A 13456-nucleotide genomic window follows, 5' to 3' on the forward strand; every position below is an offset into this window, starting at 1 on the left:
CAAACAAAAGTATATAAGAAGAAACAAGTTCCAGAAGGGATTAAACACTATTTATTAAGAGTAACTCTAATCACAACTCATACTTAGAAGTTCAAATTCTCTCAGGAACTTGAGTTTAGGTAACTCACAAGCAGTACACTTAAAACAAATTGACATGTGCTCAAGACACGAGGAAACCAAAAAACACCAAAGAACATAGAATATGAGATTTTTCAATGAGGAGTTAATTCCCTCACCTAAAAACACCAAAGAACATAGCTATGTATTAAATGAGGAGTTAATTCCCTCACCTAACGTTTGAAGGTCTAAATGAACATTTATTTAGACTTGATAGATTGATAGACTTGACCGGGTCTCGAGGATGTATTGCTTTAGGCATTCCAATCAATACTACTGTGGAGGTAGTAGTCCAAACATATAGACGTCGCAGACACAGAGTGGAGACTTTGGTTCAGATAGAGAGAGAGATTCTAAATCTTCGGATCAGAGGCCTATCACTAGAAGATGACACTCGACTGTGGAAAACAGAGGCAGGGAACTTCCAGTCTTGTTTTAGTACGAAGCAAACTTGGGAGATCATAAGAAGTCACTCCCCGCGTGTTACTTGGAGCAAAGGGGTGTGGTTTAGGGGCATGACTCCAAAGTATTCGTTCATAACATGGCTCGCTACTCAGGATCGTCTAGCTACAGGGGACAGGATCCTAAAATGGAACCCACAAGCTGATACTCTGTGTTTGTTGTGTAAGAGCTCCATGGAATCAAGAGATCACCTATTTTTCACCTGTCCTTATTCTCAAACTATCTGGTCTGGCCTTGTGGGTAGGCTGTTAGCCTCTCGGTTCTCTAACAATTGGAATCAGATTCTGAGTATTGTGGCTGAGGGTACTAGGATGCAACAACAACTTTCCTGATTCGGTATTCATTTCAAACAGCAGTATACTCGGTGTGGCAGGAGAGAAATGGCCGTCGGGTGGGAGAACGAGAGTGGTCAGCTGCTCTGTTACTCTCAAGAATTGATAAGCAAGTGCGAAATCTCATCTCTTCAATAAACATGGCAGGACGTTCAAGACTACAAACTGCTATGCAGCTTTGGTTTGGAAGTCGATAGCTTATAGTTAATCTTGTACAGAAGTTGAGTTAGTATCATTCTTTTCCAAACAATGATGCATTTATTGTACAAAAGATTTTGAGATGAATAAATTTAGCATTCATTCAAAAAAAAGAAGGTCAAAATGAAAGTTGTGTTTCAAAAAAAAAAAAAAAAAAAGATTTTTCAATTTCTCAAAGCCAAATGACTAATTGATTTTTAATTCCATATTGGTACAATAGGTAGACAACATCAAAACTATCTTGCTCCAGGACCCACCGAAGTATCCAAGACAATGCTCACTTGTTGAGATTCTATCCCTCCATTGTTATTCATCCTCGAGTTTTCACACACAATACACTCTTTTAACTCGCTAATAACCTGAGACATGGTTGGTCGTTTTGAGGAAAAAGGATCAGCGCATGACATTGCCAGCTCAACAGCTCTCCACGCAGAGTTAGAGTCATAAGCCCCGCCAAGGTTTGGATCCATGATCTCAGTTATATCACCTCTCTTAAGCGTAGAGCCAACCCATTCTGCTATGTGACACTTTTCAGAAATCACAGGTTGGTTTGTGATCATCTCCAATAACACGACCCCGTAACTATATACATCACTCTTCTCAGCCAACCGACTTGTACGGCAATATCTGCAAAAACAAAAACATGGTATATACTATTTAACCATTGAAGAAGGTGTAGAAAAATCAAGATCAAACGTGTGTTTGTATTTTAAAATAGTAAAAGAAACTTACTCAGGATCAAGGTATCCACAAGTACCAGCAATCACTGTTGAATCCTGAGATTCGCATCCACCTTGGAAAGATCTTGAGAGGCCAAAATCAGCGAGTTTGGTCTTGAAATTCTCATCTAACAATATGTTTGCAGTTTTGACATCTCTATGAACCATTGGTGGTGTGCATCCAATATGTAAGTACTCCAGTCCTATGCATTGGAACCATGTATTGATTTGTTGTAAACCTAATTGAATCGATATCTTATCTTTAAGGATTTTAACTTAGTACCAACCTAATGCTGCCTCCAAAGCTATCTGTAGTCGAATTCTCCAGTTGATGATAGGTCTACCTCCTTTTCCTGTATATTTAGATTATCATATCTACTAGAGTATGCTAAGTTTCAAAAGTTAATACTACGTACACGTGAAATAACTAGAAAATATTACCTGACAAATGTTGTTTCAAGTCTCCATTAGGCAGAAACTCATAGATGAGGGCCAAGTGATCTCCTTCATAGCAATACCCGACGAGGGTCACCAAATTTGTATGGTGGACTCTTAGAAGAAGATCAACCTAAGGTAATGTTCATTTCAATAAAATATTTACATTCATAACCAATGCTAAAAACAGATCATAGGACAGTTACAGAACTACGAATACCTCTGCTTTGAATTCTTTATAGCCTTGAGCTGAAGACTGAGAGAGTAGTTTAACAGCAACTTGTTGAGAGCCGTTTATAGAACCGTGATACACCATGCCGAACCCTCCTTTACCTAAAACTCTTTGGAAGTTATTTGTCATTTTGATGACCTCTGAATATGTGAACCTTCTGCTGTTCTTATTAGCAAATGTATCATTCACTGTAGGCGTACTTTGTGGCCGAGGTAGATCTGTCCATCAAAAAACTAAGGACGTTACCGTTTTAAAAAAAATCTGCATATATCTTCTAATGTAAAGGAGCAACAACATTCAATAGATGATAAGTTTTATTATTTGAGGTTTCTCATGAAAATACCTTTTACAGTCTTTGATCTTTTCTTTCTGAGTACAAGGAAAAGAACCAATACAGCAATGGCAATGGCTGCAGAAGCAAGGACGGATGCAACAATGGGCACAGAAACTTTATTCTTAAGTAATTTCCTACTTGGACCGGAGGCATGAAGACCTGGGTTTCCTTCGACACTGTTGTTAAGGACATCAAATGCACCTAAGGGTTATAGATAATGAATGATAATTTCAAAATCTATGCGGAAAGTTTCTTACAATAGCTCCAATCCTTTTCTTTGTAAGGCTTGAGGAAGTAAACCATTAAGATCGTTCCCGCTTAAATTTCTGTCAAAGATGATTATGAACTGTGTCCAATTCTGAAAAGAATTAGAAAATATATAGAGAGAAACTTACATGACTAACAACGATTTCATGTTGCCTAGAAACTCTGGCACTCCTCCAGTTAAATTATTATTGGACAAGTCCCTAATGTTAACAAAGGGAGAATAAACAGATGGTTAATCAAATTCCCAACCATACATATATATAATACTAATTTCTCGCCTCTAATTAACAAGCGTCATACTTACAGTTTTTCTAGTTCCGTAAGATTTTGAATGGCAGATGCTATGGTCCCAGTTAAACCACTTGAAGACAAGTTTCTAGGAAATGTTCAAAATCACAAAGCGTATCAATTACTAGCAGAACTTAAAGCGTGTGTGTAGTGTACTACTAAACTTTCTGACTTACAAAGAAGTGATTCTTGGTGGCACGGACCTATCCGCGTTAGTGCAGTTTAAACCGTCCCACCTAAGCTGCTGAGGGAAGCATGGATCACCTTGCCAGTTGATTCTACTTAATTCATAGTTGGTGGCGATGCTACGTATAGCATTTACTGACATCAGAAAGGTTTTAATGTCTTGAGTTCTCTATTGTATAATAAGAAAGCATAGAACTGGAAAAAGAAAGTCACGCACCATCGCTTTCATCGGTTTCGGACAGTGGAAACTGGATGACTGTGTAGACTTCAAAAGCATTAAGTAGAGGTGGAAGAGTTGATCTGTTGGTTCGTATCAGCTGAACACTGCATTTCCCTCCATCACAAGTTCTCGATGACTTGCTGAAGATAGTATTTGTTCCAAACTTTAAGGGAGTTAGTGGACCATAAAAAAAATCTCCATTCCAAAACATGTTGAATTCTCTGGTTTCATTTGCCTGCAAGTCTTGGATCTCAGAAAAGTGTGCGTACAAGTGATATTGGGCATCAGGATTTGCTGAACTCCATCGAATCGTCAGTGGCCCACTGGAATTAGTAGGCGTGGCAGCATTTTTTAGTGCATCCTTCGGTGGATCATAAGAGTTGGGCCTGCCAGCGTCAAGAGTGGTGGAAATCTGAGTCCATTCCTTCCAAAAGTACGGATTCCAAATGCGATCATAAGTATCGTTGGCGTACCTGAGAACAATGTTGTTTTTGAAATTGATTATTCGTCTACAAGTTCTTTAACAAATCACAGCACAAAGGTAGTAAAGATAAAAGAATACATATAGAATGAAAACAGAGAAGAAGATGAAAAAAAAATCAAGGCTGAACTCGACTCACTCACCGTAGAATATTAGATTCTGACTTTCTAAGATAACTCCGGTGGTGTAGATTCAGGGAGCCAGATTTAGTGATATAACAGTCATTTTCCATTGGCCTCAATTCCAAAGTCGATATTAGCGGTATAGTTTCGCCAGTCTTAACAAGACAAATATTCAACGAGTTTGATGTTGGTTTGTGTAAGATTTCTACCCTTGAACCATTCACCATTGTTTCCAAATCTATCGTGGCCCATCGATTAGGTCCAAGATAAAGATCAAACACCGGCTGAACGTTAAGACCATCGTAATTTCCATAAGTAAAGGTAGCCCTGATCAAATATCTACGCCATGACTGCACGTTCAGACTGTAGCAGCTCCGTGTTCCATCTGGAAAATATCTCACCGTTGTGTATGGCTTCATTAATCTACCCACCGAACTTGCCTGAATCTTACCAGTTTTCCCACTCTGGATGAATGTTGCGTCCGAGGAGAAGTTCAGCCCCGTGGTAGTGTCGTTATAAGGAGACTGTTCGTTCTCAGGTAGCCCACAATCCAAACTGATAAACCCTGTTGAGTGTTAAAAATATTACCATAAAACCCAGTCAATTTCTGAGTACTAAAACGTTTGTAATATTAGATAAAATAAGATACCTTTTTGGTCTTGGGCTTGAACACTATGAATGATGGCCAAAGTTGCAATAAGCACCAACCAAAGCACAAGAGAACTCTCCATATTCTCTCAAGTCCCAGAAAAAAAAATCAAGAAAACCAGTGGCTAAGCTATGATAGATAAATAGTACATAAATCAGCATAACCCAAATCGCACACTAAGAGAATTTTTTTTCTACAAGACAATAATGTGTTTCCACTATGCAACGAGTAGGGAATAAACAATAAAAACCAAATCATACACTAAAAAGAAAGACTTTGTTAGGTCAATGTTGAAAATGTGTTTTCTTGTGCCAGATTCACCCGGGGGAAGAAGGAAAAAAATGTCCCAGAATATATGGAGTTGACCCAGAAGCACGTTACGGAACATATTATTACATCAAGGAATAATCAATCCCAAGCGTAATTTCCTTTTCTTTTCTCACTAAATTACCCGCGCAAGCAGACAACTCTGCAAAAATTTGTTAGAGGACACGTCCTGGCCATATGTTAATTACTACACAACCTAAATTTTCCCAAGGGATATCCAAGTGGCCAAGCTCGTGTTCAAAAGTTCTTCAGAAAGTCTCCTTCATAATAGTGAAAATTTTATGGGTTCTCTTTTGGTTTGGGGCCATACTTCTATATCCAAAAGCATAATCATTAACAACATTCACGGCATGGCACTACGGGTTGTACAGTCAGTGATTATAAGACTCATACAACTCAGGTTCAGATCCAAAAGAGTCAAACACATTTTACAAATAACCAAATCATTAAGAAACTGATCCTGTTGCATATTATTACATGGTCATGGACGGTGTTACTTTGTAGCACATACAAACTATATTCAGTGCCATCCCATAATTTGGGGTGGCCTAAAGCACAAAAAAAAATTGTGTGGCCTATTATATAAGAACGATACTTAGGTTCACCGCTACGGTGAATAGCTAAATTCACCACACTCTTCGTAACCAATCAAAATGTCATATATGAATAATTAAAAAGGTAATAAAAATAGAAAAAAAAAGTTGGAAAAAAACAACTCACATTAATTAAGCCGTCTGCAAAATTCTAAAAACCTAAACTCTAAAACCATAAACCATAAATCCTAAATCCAAAACACTAAACCATAAATTCTAATCCTAAAATCTAAACCCTAAATCTTAAACCTTAAATCCAAACTCTAAACAATAAATCCTAAATCTTAAAATCTAAACCCTAAAGCCTAAACCCAAAACTCTAAACCATAAACCCTAAATCCTAAAATCTAAACCCTAAATCCTAAACCCTAAATTCTAAACTCTAAACCCAAAAATTCAAATCCTAAACCCTAAACTCTAAATCCTAAACCCTAAACCCAAACCTCTAAACCGTAAACCCAACGGCTAGGTAATAAGATTAAGGTTTACGGTTTAGAGGTTTGGGTTTAGAGTTTAGGATTTAGAGTTTGGATTTAAGATTTAGAGTTTTGGGTTTAAGATTTAGAGTTTTGGGTTTAGGGTATAGGATTTAGAGTTTAGGGTTTAGGATTTAGGGTTTAGATTTTAGGATTTAAGATTTGCGATTTAGAGTTTTGGGTTTAGGCTTTAAGGTTTAGATTTTAGGGTTTATTGTTTAGAGTTTGGGTTTAAGGTTTAAGATTTAGAGTTTAGATTTTAGGATTGAGGTTTATGGTTTAGTGTTTTGGATTTAGGGTTTATGGTTTTAGAGTTTAGGTTTTTAGAATTTAGAATTTTGCAGACGGCGTTAACTAATGTGGGTGTTGTTTTTTTTCCAGCTATAAATTTTTTTATTTTTATTGTTTTTTTAACTATTCCTACATGTCACTTTGGTTGAGTATGAAAAGTATGGTGAATTTAACCAATTATCATAGGGGTGAACCCAAGTATTGTTCATCATATAAATACCAACACTATATAGCAATACACTAACACCAAATCAGTACAAAAGTGTAAAAAGTAATCAAATGGTTAAAATAAAAAATATATTGGACAAAAGGAGGATCGAACTATGGTATCCTAATTACTCAATTCAAACTTGTTAACGATTTGACCTAGCTAATATTTGGTGATATGTGGCCTTAATTTTTCTTATATATATTGTGGCCTAAAACATATGTTTTACTTGCCTTATGGCAGGGACGGACAAGATTCTTGCCCTGGGAAACATCCCAGTGTCAAAGCTCATGCTCACTTCAGGCGTACTCTCTGAGAATCCATATTCATAATTCTCCTCGAGTTTTCAGATACAAGCTAGACACTCTTTCAGTTCATTAGCAACTTGAGACATGTTTGGGCGGTTCACCTAAGAAGGATTTACACACGACATTGCCAGTTCAAGAGCTCTCCATACAGAACGAGACTCGTAGTCCCTGTGCAGATTTGGATCCATAATCTTAGTAATATCTCCCCAGTTAAGCTCAAACCCAACCCATCGTGTTATGTACGACTTTCGACGGGATTGGTCAATCAAGTGCGTATATGAAGAAATGTTTCGAAATAGTTATCTTTCTAGTGGTTATAAATGACAAATGGATCAACATGTTATAACACAATTACACAAGGAGCCACTATCACAGCCCCTGCTGTAAAGCCTGGGCGTTCGGGTACCCGTTGGCATTCGGATCGGGTTGTTTTGGTTTTTGGATTTACGCTTCTAGATCTTATACTAAAATTTTATTAGTACGGGCCAGGTTCGGATATTAATACTTTGGGTTCGGTTCAAAATTGTATTGCGTCCTAAAACCCATAAAGTAATATATATATCGTATAGATTCGGGTTATATCGGTTCAGTTCGGATATAACCGAAGTAAAAAACAAAATTTTGAAGCAAAACATAAAGAAAAACATCTAAATAAAATTGATAAAATAATAACAAAATGTTAAATCAAGTATGAAAACAAACATCATTTGTAAACAATATTGTTGTAACAATTGTGAGAAGAAACAAATGCGGAAACAGATGAATAAAAACGATGTAAACAACACAAAGATTTAACGTGGTTCACCAACTTGGCTACGTCTACGGGCAAAGAGAGATCTTACTATTGGAGGCGATATTGAGTTTACAGAGTGCAAGTTCAGGGTTACTTCGAATACAAGATATATATAGTAACATCTCGCATCTAAAACCCTAGACTAAACGGACTCATGGGCTTAAGCCCACGATCAGATGTAACATCCATAATAACTTGATGCAAACCGAGTCGGTATGATGTACGTGATGTAACATCCATCGCCTAGATGTAACATCCAGATTCAAGGCATATCAATAATTCTCCACCTTGACTTGAATCCTATCAATAACAGATGTACCAGATGCACCTTCAAGTGCCAAATGTACCAGATGCACTTTTCTGCGCTAGATGTACCATCGTTCTCTTTGCCTCAGATGTCCCTTCGGACCAGATGTGCTGCTTAGACAAACCAGACGCCATTTAACGGCCAGATGCTCAACTAGAGCCAAACGTTTGTTATCAGCCAGATGTCCCAATAGACCAGACGTCCTTACGGACCAGATGTCCTTACGGACCAGATGTCCTTACGGACCAGATGCCCCGACGGGCCAGATGCTCCAGTGGGCCAGATGTCCTTGAGGACCAGATGCCCCTTCGGGCCAGATGCCCCTTCGGGCCAGATGCCCCTTCGGGCCATATGCCCCTTCGGGCCATATGCCCCTTAGGGCCATACTAACAGTTTGAGATGTTTAGCAAGTCTAAGCAATGCTTAAACTTGCTGTGAGGAACCGGCTTTGTGAACATGTCAGCATGATTATCTGCAGTTCCTACTTTCTTCACTTCAATTCGCTTCTCATCTCTCAAGAAGTGATACCTCAGATCAATATGCTTCATTCTCTCATGATGAACCTGATCCTTGGCTAAGCATATAGCGCTCAAACTGTCACAATACACAGTAGCCTGATCTTGATGCAAACCGAGATCATTAACCAATCCTCTAAGCCATATTCCTTCCTTCGCAGCTTCTGTCAGTGCCATATACTCTGCCTCAGTAGTAGACAATGTCACTGTAGACGGTAAAGTCGCCTTCCAGCTAACCACAGAGCCGCCCAAGGTGAACACATAACCGGTCATAGATCTTCTGATGTCCACATCTCCAGCATAATCAGAATCAAAATAGCCTGTTACCAATCGTGGATTGTCGCATCCATAGATGAGACCAACATCAGATGTACCCTTCAGATACCGGAAAATCCGCTTCACAGCTGCCCAATGCTCCTTCCCAGGTTGTCCCATAAACCTGCTAACCACACTGACTGCATGTGTCAGATCTGATCTTGTGCAGACCATTGCATACATCAAGCTTCCTACAGTGCTAGCATAAGGAACTCGAGACATATACTTTGTCTCTTCTTCAGGCTGAACCTCATACATGGTAAGATGAAGATTTGATGCACACGGAGTACTAATAGGTTTACATGAAGACATTTCGAACCTTGTCAACACCTTATTAATGTAGGCCTTCTGTGACAAGAACAACTTCTTCTTCTCCCTATCTCTGAAGATCTCCATCCCTAGAATCTTCTTTGCTGCATCCAAATCCTTCATCTCAAATTCAGAACTCAGAAGCTCCTTCAGCTTCTTGATGTCACACATCTTCTCTGCAGCTATCAGCATGTCATCCACGTAGAGCACCAAATAGATGAATGTGTCATCTTTCAATTTTTTCATGTAGACACAACAATCATAAGGACTTTTGATGTAGCCCAACTTGATCATATAGCTGTCGAATCTCTTGTACCATTGTCTGGGAGACTGCTTAAGTCCATAAAGGGACTTCCGAAGCTTACACACATAGTCTTCTTTTCCAGGAACTCGGAAACCATCCAGCTGAGTCATGTATATCTCCTCCTCAAGCTCTCCATGAAGAAACGCAGTCTTCACATTGAGTTGCTGATATTCCGTGTTTTTAACGGTTTTAAACTCGTTTTGGAGCAATTAAATGGTCGGTTTTAATTAATGTTTTGGTCTATTTGATGCGTTTTGGTGTTCTTAAGTGTAATATGCAGGTTACTAGATAGCTTGCAAGAAAAGAACGCATTCGGGATTTATTCAGAAGCAAGATGGACCGAACAATGGACCGAATGAGAAGTATTGATCGCACAGGACATAGATCGACCGATCCATTGTCTGTGGATCGACCGATCCAGAGCTAAGAAGAAAAGCCGTGAATTGTAACGACATGCGTAGCGACCAGAACTTGTCGCTACGGTTTCATGCACTAGATCGACCGATCCGGTCCATGTGGATCGACCGATCCCACGCTCTACGGGCTCCACACGCACCAACGAGCTTTTCACTCCTTTTTACCCACTCCCCTCAATAATGGACGAAAGAACTCTCGACTTTTGGGACTCAGAAAAGACCAGAGACGACCAAGAAGGAGATTTACAAGTTCTTGAGATAGATTTGAGAGTTTTGTAACTTGTTTTGTGTGATTTGTGAAGATTTGTAAAGGAGTTCATCTCAAAACCATTTGGAGAAGATCTTCTGAACCTTTACTCTGTTTTAATACAATCTTATCATGTTTTCTTCATCAAAATCGTGTTGTTCTTGCTTAGTTATGTGTGAGTAGTCATCTAGTTGGGTTTAGGGGTTCTCATAGGGGATTTCTTGATGTTTTGATTCATAAAACGTGTGTAGACTAAGGGATTACGTTTTGGTTCTTCATCTAATGGATTTCTTACTGCTTGAACTGAATTGATCACTTAGTTCATGATATCAGATTGTTTGATGCACCGAAAGTGATTGTTTGAACTTCCGAAAATACTTTAGATGAGCAAAGTGTCCTTAACCCTCGGAAGTTGATGTTATTGCGCTTTGTGAACATATTGAACCTGTTCTTAATGCTTGTTTAGAAATTGAAACTCAGCGGAAGTTAGTGTGGAGATTTCTATAACATAGAGAATTAGCGCTACGGAAGTAGGTTAATTCTAATATCGTGTTTGAGTTCTAGACGGTTCTTAATATATCCCTGTGTCTGCCATTAATTGTATCTTGATTAAAAAGAAATCCCTGAGAATTCCCAATGCCCAACGTTTGTTTTAAAATAGTTTTCAAATCGTTTAAATCATCTTTTTACAGCTTGTTTATGTTTTGTGACACTAAAGAAAATTAAATAAAAAAACATCAAAAATATATCTTCGTTCGCTGTAGCTATTAACTTGTCTGCAACTCTACGTGTGATCATCGGTCCCTGTGGATTCGATCCCGCATTACTACTGCGTACTTTACTGTGCACTTGCAGTTAGATAATCGGGTTAAAACTCGACACATCAAGTTTTTGGCGCCGTTGCCGGGGACCATTTGGTCACCCTAGAGTTAATGATCAGTTTAAGACTATAGCATTTTTATTTTGTCTAATGTTTCTGTCTTTCTCTTTCTGTTTGTGTTTTCAGGTGAATGAGCGGATTTCATACTAGAAGCAAAGGATCATCGAATTTAATACCTTTGGAGTTAGAGCTCGGCCGCCTAGAGAGACAAGTGAAAAAGAAAAGACTTGAGTCCGCTGAAGAGGTTGAAATGGCTGAACACCAAGAAGACCAGTTTCAGGACAACCCGCAAAATCCAATTCCTGTAGATGAACGAGAAGGCAACAATGCTGGTGATAATCAGCAGGCTGGTGTAGCTGCAAGACAACAGGCTGGAGACTATGGCATGCCTAGGATGACGCTTGCACATTATGATACACCAGATGCATTCTATGCCGATCGTTCTGGGATTCGCCCACCTCCCATTGAGAGAAGAGACTTTGAGATCAAGACTGGTCTCATTAATTTGGTGGAGAAAAATCCGTTTCATGGAAACCCGTCTGAGGACCCGATGTATCACTTGGAGCATTTTGAGCGAGTCTGTGACACCAGCAGACATAATGGAGTTCCTCAAGGCGCTTTGAAATGCAGGTTGTTCCCGTTTTCCTTAGCTGATAAAGCTATCAGATGGTTAAAGTCCATCCCTCCAGGATCTCTTACTACATGGGAAGAGACAAGAGCTGCTTTTCTACAGCATTTCTTCACCAAGTCAAGGTCCACATATCTGAGAAGCAGAATTGGAAGCTTTCAGCAGCTTGATTCAGAAAGCTTTCATGAGGCTTGGGAGCGTTTCAAGGAGTACACACAGGACTGCCCTCACCATGGTTACACTGATGTGAGCTTGCTGAACATTTTCTATAATGGAGTTCATGAAGAGAGTCAAGATGCCATGGACACAGCAAGTAATGGTGATTTCATGACCAAGACTGTTGAAGAAGCTTACACCTTGCTGAACAACCTGTCATCCAGCAAAGCAAACCGCAAGTCAAGGTTTGACACCAGCCAGAAGGGTGTTGGTTATGAATCCAAGAAGATAGATGAGCTGAATGCCAAGATTGAGATGCTTCTCAAGAGAGATCAGAAATCTGTGAAATTTGTGGAGGAGCAAGGCTATCGTTCCTCACAAGAAACTGTTGGTGATGATTCAGATGATATGCAAGCTGATGTGAACTACATTGGTGGTCAAGGAAACTACAACAGAGGCTACAATCAGAACCTTGGATGGAGTCAAAATCAGCAAAATAATCTGTCTTACCGGAGCAACAATGTGGAGAATCCACAACATCAGTCCTACCCTCAGGCAGGAAACAGGCAGAACCAGAATCAGAACCAGAGTGTGTTCAACCAAGGATATCAGAACAGAAATCAATATCAGGGGAACAACTCGGGCAACTCAGGATTTCAGCAAAGGCAGCAGTACAACAACTACCAGAATCAAGGGAATGCCTCTTCGTCACAGTCTTCTCAGGATAACGAAATTAAGAAGATGCTGCAAATGGTGCTAGAAGGTCAGAAGAATAGCACTGCAGAGATAAACACCAAGGTGGATAACATGTATGGAGAGCTTAATGGGAAGTTTGAAGCTTTGAACACCCATTTGAAAGTTTTGGAAAAGCAAGTTGCTCAAACCGCCTCCAGCAGCAGAACAGCACCTGGATTTCTACCAGAGAAGTCAGAGACGAATCCCAAGGAGTTTGTGAATGCTGTAACACTTAGGAGTGGAAAAACGATTGAGGGATCGAATAAGAAAAAGATCGACCGATCTCAGGAACAGATCGACCGATCCGGTCCATGTGGATCGACCGATCCGGTCCATGTGGATCGACCGATCCCGTGTCAACGAAGCCAAATTCCTCTGAACCTGAAGAGGTGTATGTGGCGCCTCCTGCTTATGTTCCTAAGGCTCCATACCCATCCAGACCAAGGCAGAAGATCAAAGAACGTGAGTACGAGAAGCTAAAGAACCTTGTTGGGGAGTTACATGTGAGATTGCCATTCGTTGAAGCGGTGAAGATGGTACCTTCTCTTAAAAGGTACATGAAGGAGATTCTTACCGATAAGATGAGCCTAGAGCGTGGTGTGTTGA

The 13456-nt window shown here is 39.6% G+C and overlaps 1 protein-coding gene and 1 non-coding gene across 2 annotated transcripts; both read right to left on the bottom strand.

Moving 5' to 3' along the window:
* Positions 1-36: 36 nt before the first annotated feature.
* On the bottom strand, positions 37-5256 carry LOC125581353 (probable LRR receptor-like serine/threonine-protein kinase At5g59680). The gene is made up of 14 exons (XM_048746652.1): positions 5043-5256; positions 4415-4958; positions 3788-4263; positions 3561-3705; positions 3401-3472; positions 3225-3296; positions 3087-3155; positions 2839-3005; positions 2484-2713; positions 2270-2396; positions 2116-2181; positions 1842-2031; positions 1271-1736; positions 37-209 (listed from the first exon to the last, which is right to left on the bottom strand). The coding sequence occupies exons 1-13, from the start codon at positions 5122-5124 to the stop codon at positions 1346-1348; spliced, it is 2631 nt and encodes an 876-aa protein (XP_048602609.1). The 5' UTR covers positions 5125-5256; the 3' UTR covers positions 37-209; positions 1271-1345.
* Positions 5257-12091: 6835 nt separating this feature from the next.
* LOC125582711 lies at positions 12092-12198 on the bottom strand. The gene has a single exon (XR_007320167.1). It is a non-coding gene; the product is annotated as a small nucleolar RNA R71 (small nucleolar RNA).
* Positions 12199-13456: the final 1258 nt, after the last annotated feature.

This window comes from Brassica napus, chromosome C2 (genome assembly GCF_020379485.1).
Source record: "Brassica napus cultivar Da-Ae chromosome C2, Da-Ae, whole genome shotgun sequence".
Classification (NCBI taxonomy): Eukaryota; Viridiplantae; Streptophyta; class Magnoliopsida; order Brassicales; family Brassicaceae; genus Brassica; species Brassica napus.